At 44.6% G+C, this 26,465-nt stretch overlaps 2 protein-coding genes and 1 non-coding gene across 5 annotated transcripts in view; 1 reads left to right on the forward strand and 2 right to left on the reverse strand.

The window, feature by feature from the left end:
* The window catches only part of invs (inversin), a 25,379-nt gene extending 8,389 nt beyond the window's left edge, over positions 1 to 16,990 (forward strand). The window contains exons 4-19 of one of the 2 annotated variants that reach the window (XM_061081646.1): positions 451 to 617; positions 1,894 to 2,067; positions 2,596 to 2,763; positions 3,622 to 3,802; positions 4,505 to 4,614; positions 4,826 to 4,997; positions 6,054 to 6,209; positions 6,341 to 6,462; positions 6,871 to 6,978; positions 7,092 to 7,198; positions 7,304 to 7,513; positions 10,040 to 10,242; positions 10,389 to 10,938; positions 11,521 to 11,663; positions 15,912 to 15,998; positions 16,081 to 16,990. In XM_061081646.1, the coding sequence (XP_060937629.1) occupies positions 451 to 617; positions 1,894 to 2,067; positions 2,596 to 2,763; positions 3,622 to 3,802; positions 4,505 to 4,614; positions 4,826 to 4,997; positions 6,054 to 6,209; positions 6,341 to 6,462; positions 6,871 to 6,978; positions 7,092 to 7,198; positions 7,304 to 7,513; positions 10,040 to 10,242; positions 10,389 to 10,938; positions 11,521 to 11,663; positions 15,912 to 15,998; positions 16,081 to 16,196 (2,774 nt within the window). In that variant the 3' untranslated portion in view covers positions 16,197 to 16,990. The remainder of the gene's footprint in view (positions 1 to 450; positions 618 to 1,893; positions 2,068 to 2,595; positions 2,764 to 3,621; positions 3,803 to 4,504; positions 4,615 to 4,825; positions 4,998 to 6,053; positions 6,210 to 6,340; positions 6,463 to 6,870; positions 6,979 to 7,091; positions 7,199 to 7,303; positions 7,514 to 10,039; positions 10,243 to 10,388; positions 10,939 to 11,520; positions 11,664 to 15,911; positions 15,999 to 16,080) is intronic. The other variant, XM_061081647.1, reaches the window with a different exon arrangement.
* On the reverse strand, positions 15,638 to 15,710 carry trnat-ugu (transfer RNA threonine (anticodon UGU)). The gene has a single exon. It is a non-coding gene; the product is annotated as a tRNA-Thr (tRNA).
* On the reverse strand, positions 16,737 to 26,383 carry tex10 (testis expressed 10). Of its 2 annotated transcripts, none has more exons than XM_061081648.1 (16): positions 26,255 to 26,383; positions 25,795 to 26,003; positions 25,500 to 25,687; positions 25,087 to 25,413; positions 24,785 to 24,997; positions 24,036 to 24,288; positions 23,840 to 23,952; positions 22,775 to 23,022; positions 22,264 to 22,399; positions 21,677 to 21,846; positions 20,561 to 20,738; positions 19,501 to 19,723; positions 17,940 to 18,020; positions 17,644 to 17,828; positions 17,323 to 17,533; positions 16,737 to 17,215 (listed from the first exon to the last, which is right to left on the reverse strand). In XM_061081648.1, the coding sequence occupies exons 2-16, from the start codon at positions 25,975 to 25,977 to the stop codon at positions 17,093 to 17,095; spliced, it is 2,832 nt and encodes a 943-aa protein (XP_060937631.1). In that variant the 5' UTR covers positions 25,978 to 26,003; positions 26,255 to 26,383; the 3' UTR covers positions 16,737 to 17,092. The 2 variants fall into 2 exon arrangements, with proteins under 2 accessions (XP_060937631.1, XP_060937633.1); XM_061081650.1 differs by having other exon boundaries at positions 26,241 to 26,383.
* Positions 26,384 to 26,465: the final 82 nt, after the last annotated feature.

Below are 26,465 nucleotides of genomic sequence, written 5' to 3' on the forward strand. Positions count from 1 at the left end.
CTGGAATAGCTGATATCATCTGTCCATTTAGTGATGTTGCTGAAAACTGATTCCTACTCTGACGTAGAATAGAAACATTTGGCAAAAAATACATGAAGAACATCACATGAGCTTTGCAAATTCTTTTCATGAATGGGCACCGTTAGCCTCCAGGCTAACTGTGTTAGAGATGTTCCTACCTCCAACTGCTCTGAATAAATTGACTAATTTAGGTAAGTGGAAGTGGAGGTCCTATTAAACTTGTTAATTTTTTTAAACGGCACGTAAAGTACAAGGGGCTGCATTTTAAAAACAGCTTACAAGATATTCCATCACAAGCCACTAATTGTACTTTCTGTTTTATATGTTGTGAAATTCAACACATATTGACCCAAATCTTGGTTTTGATTAGCACCTATACCCATAGACCTAAACCTTTGTGTGTGCGTGTACGTGTGTGTGTGTGTGTAGTAGAGCCCTCACTGCGGGACCGTGAGGACCAGTTTGGTCGGACCCCTTTGATGTACTGTGTGCTGGCTGACCGCCTGGATTGTGCAGAGACTCTGCTGAAGGCCGGTGCCTCGGTCAACAAGACGGACCACAGCCAGCGCACCGCTCTGCACCTCGCCGCACACAAGGTACGGACATCCACAAACACACAGACTTGAAAAGAAAAAAGACCGGACACTGTTTTTCCTGTAGTGTCTCTTTTCTGACAAAATGTTGACATTCTTTTGTAAAGATAAAGTTGGAAGGAGTGTGAAGATGAGGTGGGATGGAAAAGGGAATATTTGAATTGCCACCACCTCCAGTGGGAAGCCAGTGCCCCCTAGTGGTTGTTGTCAGGGCCTAAGGGCTTGTGGTTGGGAATGACTTTCACTTACACACACCCCTGTAAATAAAAAATTATATTGCTCGAGGACACAAGTGTTTCAAAGTGTTTTTGCCGCTGAAATCTACGATAGAAGAGGGAGCTTTTCTCAGACTTCATACGAACAAGAATATCTTTAGACAGATGGTCTGTACATCCGAAGAACATTGAGATGTACAACTAATAATATCCTCAGTTATTTATCAGGGCTCTCATCCATTGGAGTGTACTGATACAAGATCATAATATCATTGAAGAAAGAGGGGAGGTAATAGGTTATTGGGGTCTGTCTCATAGATGGGGAGCGTGTGTGTGTGTGTGTGTGTTGGGGGATACTAGTGAAGTCTCTTTGACATCTGATCAATAAGTGGCTGAGACAGCAAGAGAGGCCAGGGATTACCGATCTAATTGGACTGAGAATAGGGGGGACTGGAACACACACACACACACACACACACACACACACACACACACACACACACACACACACACACACACACACACACACACACACACACACTCGGTGTCTAGATGCATGCTCACACACAAGATAGATCTGTCAGACTGTGGCATTGTGGTCACAGAATGGCAAATATACAAAACACACTTATACTTGTACTCAGTCATGTCTGCATGGACACGGACACACATACACAGGGACACACACACACACACACTTGGACGTCCTCTGACAGCTGTCGCAAAATACATCTCCAAGTGGCCTGGTGACAAGAGACAGAAAGTGAGGATGATGATGATGATGTGGAGAGGACGACAGGTGGAGACTGGCTGCTCTTGTCAGGCCAAAGAGCCGCTGTTTACTGTTTAACAGCTCATCTCACTCGTTGAGCAGAGAGGCAGGAGGAGGGGACGGAGATGGATGACCTACCGATTGAACCAGACACGACTGAAAGCCTGGGGAGAGTGTGTGTGGGAGTGTGTGCGTGTCATTGCTGCTGGTTCATGACAAATGCTGAAGAGAATCAGTGATTTCTGAAGTACTTTTTAGCACAGTTTTGAGGTTGTGTCTGTGTGTGTTGCAGGGGAATGTGCGCTTCCTGAAGCTGCTGCTGTCCAGACGGGCCAACTGGCTGCAGAAGGATCTGGAGGAGATGACCCCCCTCCACCTGGCCACCCGACACCCAACCCCAAAAGCTCTCGCCCTGCTGCTCAAACACATCGGACCTGGAGAGGTGGACACGCAAGACAAGAACAAGGTGCCGCTGTACAAATACACACAAGTGGTTCGGGTCCATAGTTTGACTTCAGTCAGAAACCAGCCCGGTTGGGCATCTCACCAAAAATCTGCAAAAACAAAACTGACGGAGTGAAAATAGTTTGTTAGGAGCATTGGAAATTTGAGGTCATGCACACATAAACACAGAGAGGCACACTCACACAGCAGCAAATTCAACAATCTGCGGCTTTGTACTGTGTTCTGCTGATAAGACCACAAACACAGAGTCTCCTCTGTCTGTCGGAGCTGATGTGTATCTGACATCAGTAGTCGGTTTTGTAATAATCCAATATGCATCATCGCGTCAGATGACAGTGGTTTCAGGAAATCTCAGAATAGCTCAGTGTGCGCTTTGTGCCGCACGCTGCCCTCATATTTCGTGACCATTTCATAGTGGAATGATTTGTGAACGTAAATGGAACCTGGCATTACAACGGCCCCCTCTGTTCCCATCTCCATTCATCATCTCGTTCTCACCCTTTTGATTTCTCTCTCTCTCTTCGAACAGCAAACGGCTCTGCACTGGTCTGCGTTTTATAACCGACCAGAACACGTTCGCCTCCTGATCAAGCACGATTCCAACATCGGCATCCCAGACAGTGAGGGCAAGATCCCCCTGCACTGGGCTGCACACAGTCAGGAGCCCAGCGCCACGCAAACCGTCCGCTGTATACTGGTAAACACCATTGTGCACACAGACACACACACACACAAAAAAACAAAAAAGACTAATAGTCCAGGCAAAGTAGCGTTTTACGACCGACTAATTGTAAAAGAATTTTTTTCAGCATAGATTATTTCTATGAGGTGTCCAATCCTAGTTGAGGAAATATGTTTAATTCTCATCAATGTGTGCCAATAAGGCCCGGCAACAATACACCCCAAAAAGACTATTTTTTTCCTTTACTCCAATCAAAATAAAACTTTACACATGAAAGTAACCATGAAACGTAACATTTTTTGTATTACAAGTTTCTTTTGAAATGAATTTGACAAGCACATGAGCTCCACACTTATTGAATATGTCCTAATTTGCATAGGCAAACACCATTCATATGTATTACAAATACATACATAAATTCATTTTCAAAGAAACTTGTAATACAAAAAATGTTACGTTTCATGGCTACTTTCATTGTGTAAAGTTTCATTTTGATAGGAGTAAAGGAAAAAAATAGTCTTTTTGGGGTGTATTGTTGCCGGGCCTTATTGGCACACATTGATGAGAATTAAACATATTTCCTCAACTAGGATTTCTTAAGACTTTTAGTATGTTGTTCTGGACACCTCATAGAAATAATCTATGCTGAAAAAAATTCTTTTACAATTACTTCTATTTTTGGCTCCAAAATGGGCTACTTTGCATGGACTATAAGTTCATCTTCTTTCAGTATCCTCACCTGTGTGTGTGTGTGTGTGTGTGTGTGTGTGTGTGTGTGTGTGTGTGTGTGTGTGTGTGTGTGTGTGTGTGTGTGTGTGTGTGTGTGTGTGTGTGTGTGTGTGTGTGTGTGTGTGTGTGTGTGTGTGTGTTTAGGAGGCAGCTCCCACCGAGTCCCTGTTGAACTGGCAGGACTACGAGGGGCGGACGCCGCTGCACTTTGCGGTTGCCGACGGTAACGAGGCGGTGGTGGAGGTGCTGACTTCTTACGAGGGCTGCAACGTGACAGCCTACGATAACCTGTTCAGAACTCCACTGCACTGGGCCGCTCTGCTCGGTGAGTGAATGTGACCTGCTGCAGCCTGAATGACAGCTTTGCTAATAATGTCCTCCCATCATCAGAAACAGAACTCTAACTCAATTTGTTTTAATCTCCTTAGCTCATTCAAAGCCAAATTGGACTTGTTAGCCACATGTTAAAATTCAGTTCTATTCATTTTCAGCCAATGTTGGTATGTTTGTAAGTAGATCCACCAATTTGTTCCAGACTGAGCAAGTTAATAAAACATTCCTATATAAATAAATGTGAAACTAATACAGTAAGAATACGAAATACAGAAAAGTGTACAAATAGGAAAAAGGACAAAATAAATGACACATAAACACAATTAAAAGAGATCACAGTTCTGGTTTCAGATGAGTTTTAAAAGTGGGAATGATGGACATTCCCCAATTAAAGTAGTAGGCCATTCCAACTTGTCCTTCTCTTTACTGACAGCACAGTCTGTCCCAATGTGGTGCGCCCAAATGACACCATACAGTTCCCTTCAGTAGTGGCCCTGGTACTATTGTCAATGTAAGTTTTTTCTTATGAAATAATTTAAAGGTAAGGAGCGAGTCTACACAAAATTATAACTATCAGTGATTGCAGAGCAGAGACAGTGAAAGCTATAAAGTACCTTTGTTCACCAGTACTGCTTACTTTCTCACGTTCTTTACCTAATTTGTCGTCCCACCGATGTTCACGTGTGTTATTCAGGCCACGCCAAAATCGTCCACCTGCTGCTGGAGAGAAACACATCGGGCACGATTCCCTCGGACAGCCAAGGAGCGACACCTCTGCACTATGGAGCTCAGAGCAACAATGCTGTGAGTCACACTCATTGTGTATGAGAATGTAGGGTTGCTTAGGCCAGATGTATTCAGATGTTGAGATTTGTCACTTCTAATAATTTCAAAAAGAATGTCACATTGTAACTTATAGTACATTTTGAAATCTAAATTGATGTGTCCTATTTATTCGCTTTTTTCTCATCATGTCCAGTAAAGTAAATATAATTCTGTGTCTCTGTGTGAGTAGGAGACAGTTGGTGTGTTTCTGTCCCACCCCTCAGTGAAGGATGAGCCTGACCTGGAGGGGCGGACGGCCTTCATGTGGGCCGCTGGGAAAGGCAGTGACGATGTCATCCGCACCATGCTGGCCCTCACCCCTCACATCGACATCAACATGGCCGACAAGTACGGAGGCACAGGTGAGTGCCTGAGGAAGGTGAGGAGGAACCCAGGCTCCTCCCACCTGCTGTGACCCCGCCCTTCTGTCTCTCTGGTGACATAAACCATCCTGGTCATGTTACTTTGCACCGAAACAAACACACACCTTTCACCTGAGGCGCTCTCTCGATTTTAGGCCAAGGATGATGACGATGATGTCACAGGGGATTCCCCCCAAGGTGCTAGAGACACTGTGCTAGTGAGAGAGAGAGGGAAGTGATACTGTCAGCAGAATTAGTGTGAGCTTGCTGAATAGACTCACACCTCTGCCAGCGTGGTCCTCTGACGAACACACACACACACACAAAGACAGGCTCTGACCCCCTGGGCTGTTTGGACATATAATCTTCATGGCGATAGTCCCTCTGCTCAGCCAGGCGGTCGTTGTTTATGCATGCATAACATGCCACGGTCGAGTCATGCTAATGAGACGGTGTGAAGGGCAGTGGAGCTGACTGGTGCCCGGGTCACATCCATGCACTTGACTCTAGTCTGTATTGTCTGGGGATCAGAAGAGGGGAGGAAGGGGGGGGGGGGGGGTTGCACTGGCCATGAGGAGGCTTTGGTGTACTGCTCCTCATTATGGTTCTGTGTCTGTTTAACCCTCCACTGACCAGAGCTTAGCCACAGCCGGAAGGGACCTGCAGTCCAGGACATGAATGAAAAAAGTCCTGTAAATGCACCTGATTTATTTTTTCATCTAGATCCAGGAATGATTCCTTGCATTGGAAATCTCTTTCAAATTTCTTTAAAATATTGCAACAATAAAAGTATTTCCTGGATCCACCCTGTCATCCAGATCTTCACACCAAATTGAATGTGTTCTTTCCTGACCCATACCTTCCACTAAGCTTCATGTTAATCTGTCCAGTAGTTTTTGTGCAACGCTTCTACATAACAGATAAACAAACAAACACAAATAAAAACGTAACCTCCTAGGTGGCGGTTATGAAGGAGGAGTAGTACAGTTGGATTCAGGAGGACTTTGTGTACTTGTGTACGTTATTCTAAGTGTGTTTGTGTGTGTGTTGACGCAGCGCTGCACGCGGCCTCCCTATCGGGTCATGTGAGCACAGTGAAGCTGCTGTTGGAGAAGGGAGCGATGGTCGACGCTCTGGATGTGATGAAACACACGCCGCTGTTTCGTGCCTGCGAGATGGGACACAGAGACGTCATACTTACTCTCATTGAAGGTGGGTGCATCCCATTTTTATTTTCAGTACTTCTCGTGGGTCATGGCAGAGTTGATATCCAGTGTTGATGATGAATGAAATTAGGTCTTTACATGCATCAGTCAATTGAAATGTAAATGTTCTGCTTAAAGGTTCTGCCCATGTGGACCTGGTGGACGTGGATGGTCACACTGCTCTGCACTGGGCAGCTCTGGGAGGAAATGCTGAGGTCTGCCAGATACTGATGGAGAATGGGATCAGTCCTAATGTACAGGTATGAAGGTGCACGTGCAGCAGAGGCCAGAGTCAGTGCATGTGATCCTCTGTCCTTGTTCTCATTTAGTGCACAAGTTCTTCCATCATCTGAAGTGATTCGATATCAGACATCCATCTGTATACCACCGCCAAATATATTAAAAAAGAAACTATTTACATGTGTGTATATATTTTTATAGTCAGTTGTTTAGCTTTGGCTTCATCATGTAGAGTTTTCTACCCAGGACTGTAGATTGGTCCACAATTAATTACATTATAAATACCATTAATTATTTATTTGGATGGTTGAATCAATGAACATATGAGGATGAGAATATTACTTCCTAAGAAAGGTATAAGCTCCGGATCCACTTCATTAATCCTTTGCTATTCTTTTAATTGTTCTGTTGAATCTGTGACTGGACAGGACCAGGCCGGACGGACTCCTCTGCAGTGTGCTGCTTACGGCGGCTACATAACCTGCATGGCTGTTCTCATGGAGTACAACGCTGATTCAAACATACAGGACAAGGAGGTAAAGATCTTCCCTTAAGTCCATAAATGGAACAACACTTCTGTCTGTGGTTTCTGAGATTCATTTGGACACAGTTGCAGAGTCAATGGATGTTTTTATTTATGGGTGTGCAGGGGCGGACTGCTCTCCACTGGTCTTGTAACAATGGCTACCTGGATGCAGTGAAACTGCTGCTGGGCTACAATGCCTTTCCAAATCACATGGAACACACTGAGGAGAGGTGAGAGCCAAGTCGTGCACGAAGACTGCAGAGGGGAGGAGTCAATAAAAGTGAAAGTGGGCAAACGGATCCATGAATGACTCTGACTGTGTTTGCGTTGAGCAGGTACACCCCCCTGGACTACGCTCTGCTGGGGGGGCACAGCGAGGTGACACAGTTCATGCTGGAGCACGGCGCTCTCTCCATTGCAGCCATCCAGGACATCGCTGCTGCCTCCATCCAGGCCGTCTACAAGGGCTTCACCGTCCGCAAGGCCTTCAAGGAGAGGAAGCAGCTCCTCATGAGGCACGAGCAGCTGCGCAAGGATGCAGCCAAGTGAGTGACACACACACACACACAGTTGTGTCTCCGTGACTGACCCTAATTACATTGATTTAAGTTAATGTCTTGGAAACTTGCGTGCAATTTAAGACCTGCACTGAAGTCTGGACATTTTCCGGAAATTTTTCGGCTGTATGTGAGAACGCAAACTTTTTCCGTCAGCTCCGTTGTTAATTGTCCAGAAAATGCCCAAGTGAGAATACAGCAGGAAGATGTCAACACAAGCGAGTCAATGACGTTTCTAGCACACGACAGAAACAAAAAGACACAAAGACACAAAAAGAAAACAAATGTCTCCGGATGAAAAAGAGGAGGTATACGAGACGCCGACAAAGATGTTCATCGGGAAATAAAACGAGATAAAAAAAGCTCTAGAGAGTAAGGGCGTATGTGTGCTCTAAACAAATACATGTGTTTTCCACAGTGGAATTTACCCGTCATGTTCTGCCTCCCGCCGGCTACACAGGCCCCGCCCCTCCTCTGAACGTTCTCGAAATGTTCCCGTCGTTGTGAACGTGTTTGACCCAAACAATCTCCTGCTGGGATGTGAAATGCAAACTCCGGGAAAAGTCCGAAACCAATTATCTGGGCAGCTTTGGTGGAACCATACCTACTAATTGCCCTGTTCTAACTTTAAAACACGTCTTCGCCTCAGGATTTAATGATTACTGCTCTGACAACTCGTTCAAGTCCCCATGAAAACAGGTCCTCGCAACATGACTAATTTGTGGACTAAACACAGCCACACGTGCTTATTCACATGAACTGAAACAGTGCACAGAACTTAACTTTGGCCTCTGTCATAGTTCCTGTGCTTTGAAGTTGCCTGGTCTCACTGTGAGGAACTCATTAACCCTCTATTTGTCACTTGACACCATTTGCATTAAACCTTGTGTTCATCTCTCATTCTCTGTCTCTGTCGTCCTCTGTCCCTCCAAACCACGAGCAGTCACACTCTCTCCATATCTGTCTTTCCTTCTGTCATCCCTGCACACACATATGTCTTCCCCCTGTCTGTCTCTCTTAGCTCGTTCTCCTTTTTGTCATTTGCTCACCAGCCTCACCTTTATTTTCTCACACGAAGGTTTTAGGGAAGTAAATTTGTTTTAAGAAAGCACGTTAATACCAGCTTTTTTTTTCATCTTGGTATCTTAAGCCGGCAGATCCATCAAGATGACAGTTCTGTGAGAAGATATTAAAAGTATTCTTTAATAGCTCGCATGAGAGAAAACACACAAACAAATTGAATTGCCTATTTTAGCCGATAAATACCATCTGTATAAACATTGGAATAACGTAAACAGCTAGAATTTTTAAACATTATGAAAATATATGAACTCAAATGAAGTGCATTGACCTGAACACCTTGAAAACGAATGGACTTGCTTTGTCAATTCCTTGAAATTCCAGTTTAAGACCATAGATGAATATAAAGAGTTCGGAATTTCCATGTTTCCCTCTGATATTAACATCAAGATGTGTTGAACAACTTAGGACATTGCACCTTTGTTTTAGATCGCCCAATTTTGTTGTGAGTAAAAGTAGAGGGAGGTCAATGTAAAATAACTTTTGATTAAATTACGTATTTGTAAATTAATATTTGGTTGCAAACCGTTTAAGTGGCTGTTACCTGAGTTTGCGATTTGATCCGTGGCTCCTCCGAACGCAGGCTGCATCAGAAATATGGCGTAAAAGATAGATACCAAATGAAATATGCAGATGGAGATTCCATTTTGGCAACTCTCCATGGGAACATTCAAAAGACAACCACCTGAATTACATGGTCCATAATAACAATTAGTGGTCCTCACCTTTGTTTGGGATCCTCAGTCGATCCTTTCTTTCTCCAGGCGTTCATCTCATCAGTCCATAACACTTTGTTCCAGATCTTGCGGCTCATCTTTGTATTTGTTTAGCAAATTCCAGTCTGCCTTGATGTTCTCACAGCAGATGAGTGGTTTGCATCTTGTGGTATGGCCTTTGTACTTCTACTCTTAGTCGTCCTCAAACGGTGAATTGTGATACCATCGTCCCTGCCCTGTGGAGGTAGCTGGTGATGGCACTGAAAACTGTTCTGTTTTTTTTTCTTCACAATGTTCCTTTCATTGACTGCTGTTCTTGTCCTTGACTGACCCGTTTGACGTATGGTGATACATCAGTACGCCAGTGTTTTATTTCAATTTTTCCATGAAGTGGCTCTGATCGATGTTCATTCTTTTCTCAGCTCTAAGATGGTTTGCTTTTCTCTCATAGACAGCTCGTTATCCTTTTTACAGGGGAATCTGAAGGCTAAACTCAAGACTGATGTTCAGAGCTATTTAACGTTTTAACATGCGATCTGAAAGGCAACACCTGGTCAACATCTGTTTGCCTTTTCAATCGTATTGGTGGGGGGACTGTGTAATCGATCACTTTAAAAATATATATATTTAAAACAATTTATTTCACCGCCTTTGTTTTTCATGATGCGTTCACAACCTTTACCTGCCGAGATGTGGTCACAGTCTTCTTTGTGTGCAGGAAGCGAGAAGAAGAACAGCGGAGGAGAGGCGCCGTGCAGCAGGTTTCAGAGTCGAAAAGGAAGGTGTCTTCGGCGAGAGCAGAGCAGGACAAGCTGTCCTTAGTCAACATCATGCAGAACTTAACCATGAATGACACTGCGGTGGAAACAAAGACCTCATCCAAAGCTGAACGCACGAGGAGCAAAGAGGAGAGACACAAAGGTAGAATTATGCTCAAGTCCTTAAAGTTGTTATGATGGAGCTCGCAGTCTGAATTGCGATAATGGGTTGACTATTGGCGTCTTTGCTGTTTCAGTATTAGAGATTAAAATATGCTTTTTTGTTTATGGCTCCTGATTCCACTCCAGCGGACCACAAGAGCAGATCCTCCAGACGACATAAAGCAGCCGAACCACATGAGGCCCCCGAGGCTTCGAGTCAACAAAGTCATGTGACCGACCACACGGTGTCTAGTGCTCCACAGACCACCAGGCTGAAGGAGCTTCCTTCTCCTGCCAGCCAAGCACCCAGCCTCAAACCCAGACCTCCCTCCATGCCCAAGGTCAGGGAGAGACTTTCCCCCAACACAAGCGCTCCCACCACAGGTGCCTCCTCTACGGCGCAAATTGAGGCCACTTCCAGAGAACCCGTCCCTCACACGCCAGCTCCCGGCAAAACCAATGCACCCACCTCTCCACTGAAGCCCAGACACAAGGAGCAGACCTCAGAGAGGGGCTCCACCAGAGACCAAAGTCACACTGCCTCATTGAGAAGCACTTCATCTTTAGACCACAAACGCCCCTCCAGAAAGACTGGCACCCATGGAGCGGTGTCAACACGCGCACACCGGGGACACGACAGAGAGCAGCGCCGGAGGAGGACAGAAGCTGCACGCATCATCCAGCGAGCCTGGAGAAGGTGAGCGTGCATTTGTGTTTGTACCCGAAGAAGAGGAGCTCAGAAGCTGAAGCTCAGAGGCTGAAGCTTCTGTGGCGGTGGGAGATTTAGCTGTGCACATGTGGCACCCACATGTGCACTCTCTCCCTCATATGTGCCACAGTGCCTCTCCTGTAACGCCGCCCCATCTTCGATCTGGATGCCATCAACACTAGAGCAGTGGGGGGGGGGGGGGGTAGAGCGTGGGAGATGGGTGAGACGAGGAGGCAGGGGACCGACGGGCTGTAATCTCCAGCTTTCAAACTGGTTTAACAAGGGGCGAAAAGTTCAGCCATGCTGCTCTAATAGCTCCCAGCAGCTCTCTGTGCGTTTCCCTCTCCGCGGTTCTCTGAGACGCTGCCAGTGCGCTGCAGGAGTCCCTCTGTTTCCATTCAGCTCCACAATTAGATTCTGTGTGTGCTGCCTATTAGCTGCCTTGAACAAACTCTGTTTAACTTGTTTATGCTTTGTGAGTGGTACAGTGAGGATTTGCCAGCTTTGAACACTGCTTGAGATGTTTATTTTTTTTTTAACTGAACGACGTGCATGGATTTGTGTCGGCAGGTTTCACGCACGCAGACGAAGGGAGGTGAAGGCCTGCGAAGAGGTGGAGTCAAAGCAATCCCAAAACAGGAAGAAGACGGAAGTCAGAGCTCTGTCCGCGAAAACATCTTCGAGTAAGAGCTCGGTCCTCCAGAGCATCTACGGTGAGAACATTTGCAAACCACATTTGTGCTCAATCTTTTATCAATGTAAACTTAAAATAAAACTTTATTTATATGGCACTTTTAAGAAAAAAAAGTGCTTTACAAAAAAAAGAGATGATGCAAATCATAAAGTTTTATCAGGATTAAATACAATTAATAGTTCCAACATGGTGGGGCAGTGCTTAGCATTCACAGCAAGATGGTTCCTGGGTTGAATGGGTTCTTCCCGTGTTTGCATGGGTCCACGATCCAAGTCCACAGTTCGGTTGGAGACTCTAAATTGTTTGGCCCTGTGATGAAAGAGTGACCTGTGCAGGGTGGGACCCGCCTCTGGCCCAACATCTACTGGGTTTGGCTCTAGCTGCTCCTGTGATCCTTAACGGCATCAGTGTTTTGTATATGTACGTGACAGTTTATTAGGGAACACCAAGCAAACATGAACGCAGCATTAAACAACAGTTCTGCAGTGAATCCTGAAGGTTCCAATGTTCTGTTGTTGTTGAAACTGTAGGCGGCAATCTGTGCTGCTGTTGAACTGCGCTGGCTTGTGTTGACAGATATTCCTATTTCATTCAAATCAATGAGGGTCGGCTAAACAACACATGCTCCTCTTTGTCGGACATATTACATTTGAACAGCTCAACAAATTGCAGTTGTTCGATTCATCTCAGTGTGCATGGCTTAAAAAACTGAAAACACAGGCAAATATAATCCAATGAAATAAAACAAGCAGAGTGAGGAACCAATTTACACTTGTGCACACACACTTAACATCAGATGAAGAAGAACTCTTTCCCATCCCCAGCAGAGCCACCTTCTCCATCCACCCACCCCTCCTGAACCCTTGGACTCAGTTAACAAAGAAAGGACTTTGATATTATGCATCGCTCTCTCTCCAACATGTTAACATTTATTTTCTCATTTTGACTGATATAAGTGCCCTGAACTCAACACTGAAAAAGAGACTTGATGTCATGGCAACATTATGAGAAATGCGTAATAACTGAGCAGCACAGTTTCAAACTGTTGAATCTCTGAGAGCAAATGCAGTAGTCAATTGTGTTGGGATATTGTGCTAATCAGGGTTATGTACACAGCTAGAATAATACGTTTTTTAATTTCCAAACATGGGGATTGAATATTTTCTTTTGGCTGAAACTAAACAAGTAGAATCTATGACCTGTAAATATGTCTGGGTCAGTCAGAGCTCACATGGAAACAGTCAACACACTCATGAAATTATCAGTTGCATGAGGTTCACTGGGAGTAAATGAGAGCCAAAGTGCATGTTTGTTGATGCTGATGAGAAAGGACCAAAAGTCCAAGACTTTCTTTATCACTTTATTTAACATTGAAATGGTGAAAATGTTGAAAAACATCTCATCTTATTCATGGGTCCAGATGAAAAAAATCAGGCACATTTAGGAAGCTGATATCTATGAGTTGGGGAAATTTGGTGCAGCTTGGATGACATGAAGGGGACGTTTGGGCCTCGGCAGAGATTTGACAATAAAGATGAATATATCAACATTTTTCCTGCTTTTATTTGGTATTTGATTGTGCAACACTGACCAGAAATAAGGGTCTAGCATGGTATCAGGACCAGGAATCTTCCATGCTTTTAGTGACCCACTTGGCATCAATCACCCAGCCGCAGCAGCAGCATGTGGTTCGGTGTTGGTTCACTCCTGAAGTGCTGGTTGGATTAGAAGCTGGAAGTCAGGCTGGTTGTCATACAGGTACACTTGTAAATGTCTGGGTGCTGCTTCAGTCCACATACCAGGACAGTATCAGCCTGGTCCCCTGTGTGGACCCTCTGGTAGGGTTTCGCCCGGCAGACAGGCCTGACCTTCATCACACATCACCAGGTGATGATGGCAGGATGGACAGAAACTTTGCTTCGCCAAAACATACAAGCACACGCTGCATCTCTGCCCACAGATGCCCCCGCCTACACACAGACACACACGCTCCAAGCTAACCTCCTGACGTGGTTGTCCCCTCCCCCTTCTCACCTCACCTCCCTCCCTCTCTCTATCTGACAGTCCTGGCATTGTGAAAAGTTCAGAGCTGTCACTGGGAATGTCAGACAACTGCGTAGAGCTATCTACAGAAAACACACACAGAGGCCCAGACACACTGCCACACACTGCCACACTGCCACACACACACACACACACACACACACACACACACACACACACACACACACACACACACACACACACACACACACACACACACACACACACACACACACACACACACACACACACACACACACACACACACACACACACACACACACACACACACACACCAGATTCTTTCTCTCATTTGCAGCCTCGTTTTCTTCCTGAGTAGTAGCCTGAAGGCTCTTATATACTTCTACGTATCCGTTTCTCGGAGAGGTCTCAGCGGGGGGCAAAGAGTCTTTTTGATTTTTACTTCTCCGACGACTATCCGTCTAAAAACAATTCCCCGCCAAACCCATAGGTGGCGCAACGGAAGACGAACTCAGAGAAGCCTACCCCATTTGGGAAGAAGTCCACGTGTCTCTGTTTACATGTTAGCTTGCGTCCCACACACTGAACCATGGCAACTGACAGAACTAAATAAAGTGACACCCAGCGGGTCAAGATGCTGATGTAATCGTTTCTTAGCGCAGCGGTTCCCCGGTCTTGTTTCCGAACTGTGTTGCTGATTCCACAGCTTGAATCTGCTTGAGGCTACATGTAGCTAGAAGCTACCCGGAGCTAGCTCCCCCCCAGCTTCCACACACAGTCAGCAGCGACTCCCGACACTAACAACTACTATCCAGTGTTTGCTTCTAACCTGACGGTATTATAGAAACAGTGTCATGATAGAAGTGGAATTAAAGTCGTGACGGCGGGTTCTTGCACTGTTACCACCGCAGTTAGCATGGTGGCTAGCCTAGCCTGCTAGCGCCGTTTTGAAAGCTCGTTATAACCGTATGTGACCGTGCACACATGCCCTCAGTGCTCTAACGAGCCACCGTCAGCCGGACAACTCCGCTGGCTTAACACACACGTCACATTAATCGTAGAATCATAGTTGTGTTCGTGTTTGTTGCTAAAAGTAAACAGGAAGTTTGAGGTCCGGAAATACGGAAATGACGTCATACGGAAATTATGTCGTTCGCGGACCAATCACAGCCAAGAGCTGTCCGTCGGGTCTCCAACATGAAGACGGATAGTTAGAAAAATCAGACGTGTACGAAAAGCTGTCCGAAGCATTCGGAGAGGGCGTTTCACGACGGATAGGGCGGTCTTATCTGTCCGTAATAGAAAAAACGGAGAGGCATAAATTGGCCTTGTGATTGGACACACGATTCTGGACTGGGTGACGTCACTCGTTTAATCATCACAAAACCTTTTTTATTTATTTTTTATTTTAATTAATTAATTAATTATTTTTATCTCAAATATTTGTCTAATTTCATGGAGATTTTTTTTTTTTTTTACAAGAAACCTGTGACAAGATTGTCTGTGCAATGATTTGATTTTGTTGATTAAATAAATACTGTGACTCTGCACTGCATTGCAACCATTTGTCGAAAAAAACGCAATAAAGTCAAAATTAACTTTCAACATTTGACAATCACATAAACTGTAAATACCTAATGAGGTGGTGAAGTTTGTATGATCTAAACTCGTCATGACATCGAACAGGCAGCAGTTCACTGAGATCCTTTCTCAAGCTCTCTGATGAGATCACCTTCAGACTAGTTGGATGATTATTGTCTTGTAGCAGAATTCAACAGTTACGGATCAAATATATTTTACAAGTCGGTCTTGAAGTGAAAGAGTGATAGATGTGCTCCACTCCCTCTTGCAGGATACATACGAATGTCTTAAATCAGTGACAAGAACATCCCTTCACGCATCAGCAGTGTATTTATAATGTAGGCGTGTTTCTAATTGGCCCCCAAAAAAAGATAAAGATGATTTCCCAGGCCCCAGCGAGATTTGAACTCGCGACCCCTGGTTTACAAGACCAGTGCTCTAACCACTGAGCTATAGGGCCTTGGATATCAAAGGTACAGTGAAAAGGAATTATAACGAACAACCTTGTACAATCATGGGTGTGTCGCCTGACACGATCAACCAGTTACAGGAGTGTCCCTGGCTTTGTCACACAGCACCTGCTGGTTGAAGCTGCTCACGTGAGATGACGACATGGAGATATCGTCCTGACACACTGACACATCTCTTGACTGTACTTTAGGAAACGCCGTGGCCAGACGAGGGCCTTCACTTCGGGGGTCTCAGTCCAAGCTGCTCTTGGACATGCCGCTCCGCACCCAGAGCCAGTGTAAGTGCATGAACACACACACTCACACACTTTAAATGTAGTTAAAGTGTCTAAAATGTCTTTTTTTGGGCTTGTTTTACAGTGAGCGGTATAGACTGTGTACACCTGACTGATGTGGTGGATCAAGCCAAGCAGTACTCGTATCACCTGCGTCCGTACAGCGCTGGACAGGGGACCAGAGGACGGGGGAAACATTGAAGCCACACAAACCCACACACCTCATGTTCTTTGAGGTTTTCTCAGCTGGCTGGCTGGCCTCGCCTCTATAGAATTACTATACACATTGTTCGCCCACTGTGCCAAGCTTTCTAAAATTAAGCTGTATGACATCAGAGCCATGACCTCACAGGGTGGGGTTAAGTCTACAGAATCGGTGTGTGTAAAAGATAACCTTTCAGCCATTGTGGAAGGAACACATACACCCTCCATCGGCCCTGTTCGCCACCGCTCTCGCACACACACTGAGATAACCTTTCCTCCCGCTGTGGAGCATGAGGCAGTCTATCAACAGCCAGTCATACAGATAGCCCACCTGCAGACACACATACACACACATTCACAAGTTACTCCCTCCACACCAGTTTGCTCTTTAAGTGCTTTACCTCTCAAGACAAAGATGTATTTCTGAACTATGAAGTTTTTATTTACTTTATTCTGCATTTGCACAAAAATATTCCTCATGTTTGTTGCCTTTTAATTACATTATAAAAATAAAAAGTGAAACAGAGGACAATGCACTTTGATTTAACTTTGTTTTGCCTTTATTCAGTTTTTTTGGGGGGGGGTTTAGTTAAGATTTTCCCCCCAAAAGTTACCAGGTACCTCGATAAGGACTGGACAATGTTCTGCAACAGCAATGATAACAATGCTCAGAAAAGGCAAAAGGACAATTACCAGAATAAGGACGAAGCAATAAAGAGCTTAAGACAGAAGAAAGCTGAAGCCTTTAAAACAACACTTGTCACTCACAATAAAAAAACTTTTCCATCGTATCAATACTGAGCTTTGTCTGTGTTTTGTCTCACAAAATAACTGCAACGTGTCTGAGGGTAAACTGAGTGACACACCAGGTACTTGTCTAGTGGGGGGGTCGGTCAGTACATGTCTCGAAGGCCCAGGTTTCCACGGTGAGCAGAGGAGCCGTGCGCCACAGTGAGGCTGTAACAGTACAGCAGGTCTGTCACCCACTGCTCTCTGGTCGCAGCCCGGTTGTACCTCTGAAACAAACGCGTAGAAAGAAATTAGGTGCACAGCCTCCATTACAGGTTAATGTAGTTTGTCTCTACATCCAATTTCCCTGTCATATACATGTGCTTGTTTTTACCGTGAGGTTCTGTATGATCTCCTGCAGTAGAGCAGCATTGGCCAGCAGCTGGTTGTGCAGCGGTGCGTGCTGCAGCAGCATGGACAGGATCTGTCCGAGCTGCGGCAGCTCCTCCTCACTCAGATCTCCAACGCGCATCATCTGCAGAACCATCCGCAGCAGCCGAGGGACTGCGCTCAGCACCAACACACACGCACTCCAAATCGCCTCCCTGTGAAGCAGTCGCAAAGGAGTTTCCGATCAAATTATTTTAAAATCATTACAGCTAACAGCAAAAGACTACGGTCAACAATTCATATCTACAGTCGTCGTGGTTCAAACCTTTTATGGTTGGTTTCGGCAGGTTCCTCCTGCTGCATTGTGACGAGCAGAGCTATCAGGCTGAGGCAGCACTTAGACAGGAAGCGCAGCACCGGCTCCAGGGGCAGGACAGACAGGTCCACTAACCTGGACACGGCTCTCAGCAGCCCGGCCACCATGCTGTCAGGGACCACTTCCAACTTGATCTGAGAAAACACACATACACACACATTCAGAGTATATACAGGATTTTCAAGCGAAAAGCAGTTGAAGGAATTAAGCATAATTACAACAAATCAATGAAAACAATTTCTCACCAGGTATTTGCAAATTCCATTTTGCAAAATGTCAAAGCACTGAGACTTGGAACCCAGAGTTTCCAGACAGTGGCACACCTCCTAAAAGTGACACAAAAAAAAAACTTTATCAAACACAAGCTTTTCCCCTCAGATTTACATTTCAAATATGGATTCCATGTGTTAAAATATCCGTCACTCAGGAGGCTTTCCCATGTGTGTGACAGAAACATTTAATCTAAGCAATACAAGAGCAGGTGAAAGTGAATTTGAAGATTATCTAGATTAATTTAGTTCTTCTTTTACTCTTTGCAGTGGCTTGTAAATGTTTGTGTGCATTGGAGAGCTGAGCATTTTTAAAAACCTTAAAATTCAGTTTCAATTGTCTTGCCTACATTTTTTCTGAATACAATACATTGTTCATCCAAACGTTTGTGATTTGTCACATTGCTGAGGATCATTTTCATTGTTACTGATATTGTCCTAAACCCTGTTGTCCATTTCCAAAGCTTTAAATATGTAATAAGAGTGGATACATGTGTAAACTGAACAATGTTGTTTGAAGCAGTCAGAATGACATTTTAAAGAGATGACTTAAGAAATTAAGGGAGAAAATAAGAAACAAAATAAGCAGGCATTTAATCAGACAAGTTATATTATTACTGTACATGAACTGAGCACAAATATTTCAGGCCTTCACTGCTCATCATACCTTATAAAAAGGTAGAAGTGTATGCTATCATTAACAGCATACACTTTTTGGGGGGGATGGAGACAAGATTGGTTTCAGGTTAAAGAAAGCTTGACATCACCAACTTAGCTTTTCCTCATTAACTTCAAATCTGAAATCAAATTTGTCATTAGCTTTGATCAAATTAAAGTGTGGGCGAGTGCTGGGCTGCAGACCTGAGTGTGAGCCGGTGTGCGTCTGGACTGTGCACCTGTTGGCATTCTCTTCGTCATTAAAAACAATCCAACCGTCTCATTAGTCAAACCAGAGTTGACACAGTCCGTCCCTTAATGCCGCCCCCCCCCTCACCACGTGGACCCTCCCACCACTTTCTTGTGATTGACTCAGACAGGGACATGAGAGAGGCAGGATCTGAGGCCCTAATTGAGCAGTTGAATTAGTGATTATAAGCCCCCCCACTTGCTCACACACTCACACACACTTGCCCCAGGGCATAGTTACGGTAACGGTAATTTCTGTGCAGAAATGTCACACTCCCATCATGCCATGGGCTCTCATTAGCATTTGTGCATATCCTCTATGCCCGATAACCACGCATCTCCAACCTGTGCAACGCGATAATGGTTCCCCTCTCAGCCTGAGTGCAACGATAAAGCTTCCACCCTCTGAGCCGTGTATGAGAGACAGAGAGAGACCGGGGGGGGACTGAAAGACCACGGCAGTGTCCAGAATACCAACACTTTTAAATTGTCAAAACAATGTCTCTTCCTTCACCCTCTTCTCGCTTCTAGATTGATTTCTAATGTGTCCAGGTGTTGAGGAGCAGTAGTAGTTTGGTACAGAATTGTAATGTATGTGAGGTTTGGGGTAATTGTAGGAAAGTTAACGCACCTCAACTATGTCCCAGTGGTGCGTGAACTGGTCCAGCGGTACTGGGTAGAGACTGATGGGGAAGAGAGGGGAGAGAGGCAGGGCGTCCTCCTCTCCGGCGTCCTGAAGGGAGGCGAGCTTGTAAGACGAGAAGCCCGTCAGGGTGGAGAACAGGAAGCTGAAGAAGTCCACGTCCTGCAGGGCGGCTTCCTGGCTCCCGACTGACCAGCAACTCAGAGATGACCTGGAGAACGTAATCAGTGACGATTATATACAATTACTGATGCAGAATGTGCATCAATATTTTCACTGAAGCTGAAAAGGCACAGCTTTCTGCATATCCAAATAATTTATGCAACATTTCAGCATTTTTACACTGTACAAACCACTTCCATTTATTTTCAAAATTTACTCTTGAATATGATCATATTTGTTAGTCTTAATCATGTCAAGTTTTATAAGAGAATTAATAGTGCGTGCAACAGTTATGAAAAATTCGTCCTTATCCTGTCACAGTAGGAAATGTGTGTGAATAACAGTGTTTTTTGAGAAGCCCTGGAGGAACATGCAGACTTTCTCCCCAATACTCCATGACGACACTGCATTCCAGCCTCCCAAAGAGCTCTTTGTATCATACCCATTACACACACGTCCAATTCCCAATGAGTTCACCACTCCCTGCGCTCAAAATTTGTATAACACTGCCCTACTGACAAAGGTCAAAAAAGGTCTAAAACAAATGCAAGTGTTCACAAGGAAATGCAACCTGAAGATGAGTAAAAGAACAAAGATAAAAGATTTTATTGTCACCGGTAAGATGAATATCCGATATACAGGGTATCCACATCAGCACATGTCAGCACACAGGTGTGACACCAGATCAGATGTCAGGGATTCCTCTGTGAAAGCACAACACTGCCATCTAATGGTGACTGGCAAGATTGCTTTCAGTCTCTACTACCTGATTTCAAAAAGGTAGGGGGATTCATCTGCTGCCCAACATCTCACACAGGAATATCTCATGATACCATCAAGTGAGTTCCCCTGCTCTCCTCAAGTCTACGAGTGTTTCCAAACTCACCTGAGGTGTACGATACGGATCATGGAGGTAGCCAGGCCGGCAGAGATTCGTCCGGCGGTGCAACAGCAGCTCAGGTTGGCCAAGAGAGACTGAGGCATCTTGGGTAGGAAGTAGAGCAGCTGCACCAGTTGTATTTGGGACTCAGCCGGTAACAGCACAACGACTCCTTCCTGTGGATCTTTAAACACACACACACATGCATGCTTCTTTCACATGTACTCGTGCACAGACAGCAATGCCCTGTACCCTCTAGGGAAAGGGGATTCAACATAAAGCTCTAATGTTCTTCAAGAAAAACATGATACCAGGAAAACCAGACTGTGTCAAGGACCAGTAAAAAAAAAAAGAGAGACAGACAGGCATGGCCACTACAGTGTGGGCTCAGATAATGTGCGTGCGTAGTGCTCTGTCTGGCTCTGACGCACATGCTGATGTCAGAAGCCTTCAGACAAAAGGAGTCTTGTGATGGGGAATAGCTGGCTCTGCGGCAGTTTCTATCAGAATGCTGAAACACCCCCCCCCCCCTCTCTGCAGGCCCCACACCAGCCCAACTATCTGACCATCCTCTGAAAAGTGGCCTCCAGGCCTCCAGAGATTTCTTATTAATGCTTTCACCCTCTGGTCTGGTTACAGTTCAATTTGGCAAAGTTGACTGGGGTGGAGTTATATTGCCTCCTAGGGACACTGTGTGTAAGATGTTTCTGAGTTGTAATCAGGCTGTATTGTTTCTGCATCATGTACCATACTGTACAGTTTTCAATTTAACAATTACTATTTATAAAATGTTATACCATTTTATATTTATACCATACGTTCCAGGATACTAAGATTGAAATAAGCTTTTGTTGAATGAGACAGATAAAGATGTACCACTTAATCTCAGAGTAGAAAATCTCTGCTGCTCTCTGTGGGTTGAAATTTGTAAAAAAAAAAAATAATAATAATAACTACATGTAATAATCCTGGACATATGTGCGACATGTTTCAAGATCAGTGTAATGGCAGCTATCTGTCCTGAGTGAGTTGGTCTCTAACTTTCAAGCATGACTGTGATACAGGTCTAATAATGATGTAAAGCATTAACATCCGTCTGTCTGATTGAGTACGTGTGTGTACCATAGAGTGTGCAGGCGTGCGTCTGCAGACTGTTCAGCAGATCCTTGTTCCCTCTAGATGCAGCGGCGTGGATGGACTGGATAAGTCGTGCAGAGAGAGTAGGGTTACGCTGGCCCAGCTGGGACAACTGCACAGGGAGAGATGCCAGCCACCGACACAGAACCTTACTCCTTCAGAGACAAAAAGAAGGGGTGAAGTAAATAGTGAGATCAAGACAAAAGGGAAGGTTTTGACATTTAGGAGTTTTCATTTGGGCTTTGATTAGTTGCATCTAAAAAAAAAACAAGAGTAAATATATTGTAGAAAGGCAAAATAAAGGAGCAAATACGTCTGGAAAAATGTGTACAAAATCCTGAAAGGGTATTTTTCTGGTGGATGGTGGTAAATTTGGGGGTAATAGGCCTTTAATGGTGGGGCTAATGCATGGCAAAATGAAAATCGATAAAAAAAAATGCATGTCTGCATTGGAGCAGACTGGTCTATCAGATGTGAAGAATGAACCTATGTCCTATGTCCAAGACACAGGACATAGGTCACTAAGCTACATATTACATCTCACATGCTGTAAACCGATGAGGGGGGGTTACCTGGCTATGTGTGCATGGCCTTGCTCCTGCAGGTAGAGCTTGCTGTAGAAAGACAGCAGCAGAGATCGTGTCTGCAGAGTCAGGTTCCTCTGCTTATAGTAGATGTAAACTGCTGCTAACAGGTCGTCTGTCACGGCTGCACAAACACACACATACAGATATTTATATCAAAATGGCTAATCATTAGAATTGTCTTCATATGATTCACAAACTTGTATCGAGATAACAAACCACAATCAGGATTACTCAAATATAAGACAACACAATAAATTTTAATTAAATTATTGGAGGGACGTGGCATGACCAAAGGACAGAACCTATAAAACTTTGGAGTGGATCCAGATAAATGGGCGGATCCAGGAATTTTATTTCACACTTTCTTAAACATGACGCGATAGTGTGTTAGCCTTGGCAGAGGTAAGTGCTTTCCTAGTGCCCTGCCACTTGAATTCATGCTTCAGAATTCATTAAATCAAACACACAATATTTTAAATACAGTGCAGGTGCTTACTTTTGCTCCTCTGCGTGAGCACCATCTTCCACACAGTACCCAGCAGCATGTGCAGCTGCCTGGAGCTCAGTTTCATTCCGTTGCCCAGAGTGTCTCGGACAAACGTCCTCAGCAGCATCAGCCAGTCTTCGTCTGTCTCTCGGTCGAGTCCCTGCTTCTGGCTGAGGGACACCATCACCTGGCAAAGTATGATGTTTAGGGCCAGGGGTTCCACAATCAGACCTGGAATGGCTGCAGTCTGTTTACTCCTGAGGAGAGGACAGTAAGATGAGGGGAATTACAGCTAATTTAGATATTCATATACAGTAGGTAATGGCAGTGGTGTATAAAGTACTTGAAAGCCATACTTGAGTAAAAGTACAGATATCTTACCTGAAAGTGACTTCGGTAAAAGTCACCCTTCAGAAAATGACTTGAGTAAAAGTCTTAAAGTAGCTCATATTAAAAGCACTTAAGTATAAAAGTATCTGGTGTTGAAATGTACTTAAGTATCAAAAGTAGTGCTTTTTATAGTAGGCCTATACAGTAACAAAACAAGCCAAAATGTTTCTCCTCATTTTTATCTCAACTGACTGAAAAATTATAACAACAATATGAATATAATGTATAATTTTACAAATTTTGAACCCTAGATATGAGAGAGAGAGAGAGAGAGAGAGAGAGAGAGAGAGAGAGAGAGAGAGAGAGAGAGAGAGAGAGAGAGAGAGAGGTGACCGTGCGTAGAGGTGTGCTGCGCCAACCTCCGCTGCTCAAGTAACGAGCCAGTTTGAGAATGTAAGAAGTAGAAAGTACACATATTTTTGTTCAAATGTAATGAGTAAAAGTAAAAAGTCGTCAGGCAAAGAAGTACTCAAGTAAAGTACAGATATGTAAAAAATCTACTTAAGTACAGTAACAAAGTATTTCTACTTCGTTACTTCCCACCACTGAGTAATGGTAACAAATCAAATATACCACAACTTTTAAATTATTTTACCACCCTCATCATCCACATATAACTATACATGTATATATTTATCAGGAGGGATGAAGGATGAATGTTAGAATTACACTGAGATTCCATACCTTTTGAGATCGATCTTCCTTCTATGTTTAGGTGCGTCCTGGGCTCCGTAGGGAAAGTTTTTCATGAAGTGCTGCTTAAAATCTCCCAGGTATTCTTTACTGAACCATGCATCCTACACAAAAACAAGCCACGGTCATTTTTAAGAAACATTTTCTTGTACAACAAGCATTGATATCTGGTCATTCCTCATCTCACCAGTGCATCCTGGTGCTCCTGCTGTGGTGCAAGTTTCCTCAGGAGCTGCAGAATGGACAACACCTGGAACATTACCGACATGGCGTCTGCGGTGAGCAGGTGAGCACCCTCGTTGTTGTCCCAGGGCGACTCACTGGCACTGGCCTCCACCCACACTTCCAGCAGAAGAGGCACCAGTGTAGCTGCAAAGCTCTGAACAGCCTCAGCTGAGTCCAGATTCTCAGTCACCGCAGCTCCAGCGTCCATCTCAGGTCTTCATAGAGGGATAATTACAGAAATTATGAGCAATTATGTTAATTTATTTTTTCTTAGTCGCCGATGGCATCGTTTTCCAGGCATTCGCACAGCCTATCAAAAGGTTAACCAAGATAGACCAAATGCTTTAAATCACAACACAGGGATATCAGTTAAAAACTAAGGTGAATAATCCAGAAAAACATAAATCAAGGGATCTGACAGAAAATTATGATGAGTAGAAAAATACCAGTCAGTAAAGCCTGAAGTACTGAATAACACTACATGTTTAGGGTAGTGTTGTCTTTTTTTTTCAGATTATTAGATTTTTATCCGTATACATTACTGAACACCAAACATACACACACGCACATCCCTGATGCCAATCGTCCATCACAAAGTTTCACTGACACTAAACATCTTCATCTTGAGCCAATCTGATAAATTATTTTCATAACACTTCTGGGTTTGTGATTTTCATTCCTGGATGGTTGCAGGAGTATGTGGTGTGGTACCTGAGCTTGAAGGTGGAACGTGGAGTTGGTTTGGCCCCTGAATGCTCATACACCTTAACTTCGATCTTGCTGTAGGTGAGCTCTTCCCAGTTGAGAAACAGAGGAGCAAGTCGGTCTTCACCACTGCAACCAAACACTCCTTCTGTTCCCACAGACGTGTCACCTTGGTCCACTGGTTTCTCCTCAACTACTGCCTGCAAAAATCGGCCGAGCCTGAAACACAAATAAACCACAACGCGAGCAGCCAGTTAGAATTTTAGATATGTTTTTACCTAAAATCTGTGTGTGTTGGATCTACGTACCTGAGAAGCACAGAGAGCCTCCACTGCTGACTCGTCACCGTCCTGTTAAGACTGACTGAAAGTGCCCAGGTTCGCCCCTTGGCATCCTGGGTCTTTTTGGCTCCAGTGCCGCTTTGTCTGTGAGAAATCAGCTCTAGGAAGTTAGTGAGGAGCACTGCCGGCCGCGCTGCTAGCAAAGCAGGGTAGTGTTCCAGCAACACGTCGAGGACCTTCATTGCGTCCTCCTGGATGCCTGTCTCAATGTGGGTCATGGCACAAGAAAGGTGGGCACTGAGGAGAGGGAAGAACGGGCCCACTCGTTCTGCAGGCACAGACTGTGCAATGAACCTGGAAGGAGTTCAAGAAGAATGTTAATGTTTGTTAAGTTTATAACTTGTACCGTTGCATTTCCGGATCACGGTGGTTGTTCTGACCTGAGCACACGTGTGGCCACGATACGAACGTTTCCATCCTTGTCGGTGAAAACGGCTGCGACTTCAGAGAGCACACGAGAGAGATGCTGCTCTAACACAGACGGATTGACGGACAACAACTCTTTCAAACCCAGCAAGGCACCGTGTTTCACATTGGCGTTGTAATGGTGGAGCTGGGACATGAGTTCCTGGTGAGGTGCAGGGAGGTGGAGAGAAAGAACACAAATTGGAGTTAATAAAATTAAAGTAGCATATGTTTATACAACAGGGAGAGAGAAAGAGGTGAAGGTCTCACATTGATACCGAGATGTCTGTGGGTGGTGGGGCCACTCTTGTCTTTCTTCAGCTGCTCAGTTAGATGGATTCCCTTGGAGCGGAAGTTGGTGTTGGTGGCATTATCTGCTTTGGGCTTCGTCTTGCCCACTTTTAACTTGACCTTCTGGAAATCGTCCTGTCTCTTCTTCTTCTTGGACTTCATCTCGGCAGCCTAACTGTTTATGTTACCTGACATGGAGGTGGGAGAAATGACACTGAATGAGTGTGTTCGTTTTAAATATAAAAACCATACTGACAGCAGACATTAGTTGGAAGTGTAGAGCTGGGTTGCTAAGGACATAAATGTTGCAGCACAAACTAAACGCATTGCTCAATCGTTGCTCTGACTAGTGAAGTGAGGGCAGCTAGTTAGCTAGCTTGTGGCTAACTCTATCGTACCCGGTTCCGCATTAAGCATGCAAGCACCTTCTTTTACTCACCACGATGAAGAACCTTCTTGTTAAATTATCATACGTGTCTAAAGCTAAGTAACGGCAGCACTGCTAACTAATATAATTATATATAAAGATAAAATATTCTGTGTGCACTCTCGTGGTGATGTATTGGGTCCTCCACCTGCGTGTGTGTGTGTTTACAAAGCCGTCAACTCCGCAGCCAGGCGGGGATAGAAAACCTCTCTGACCGGGAACC

Source organism: Limanda limanda, chromosome 11, assembly GCF_963576545.1.
Source record: "Limanda limanda chromosome 11, fLimLim1.1, whole genome shotgun sequence".
NCBI classification, from domain to species: domain Eukaryota; kingdom Metazoa; phylum Chordata; class Actinopteri; order Pleuronectiformes; family Pleuronectidae; genus Limanda; species Limanda limanda.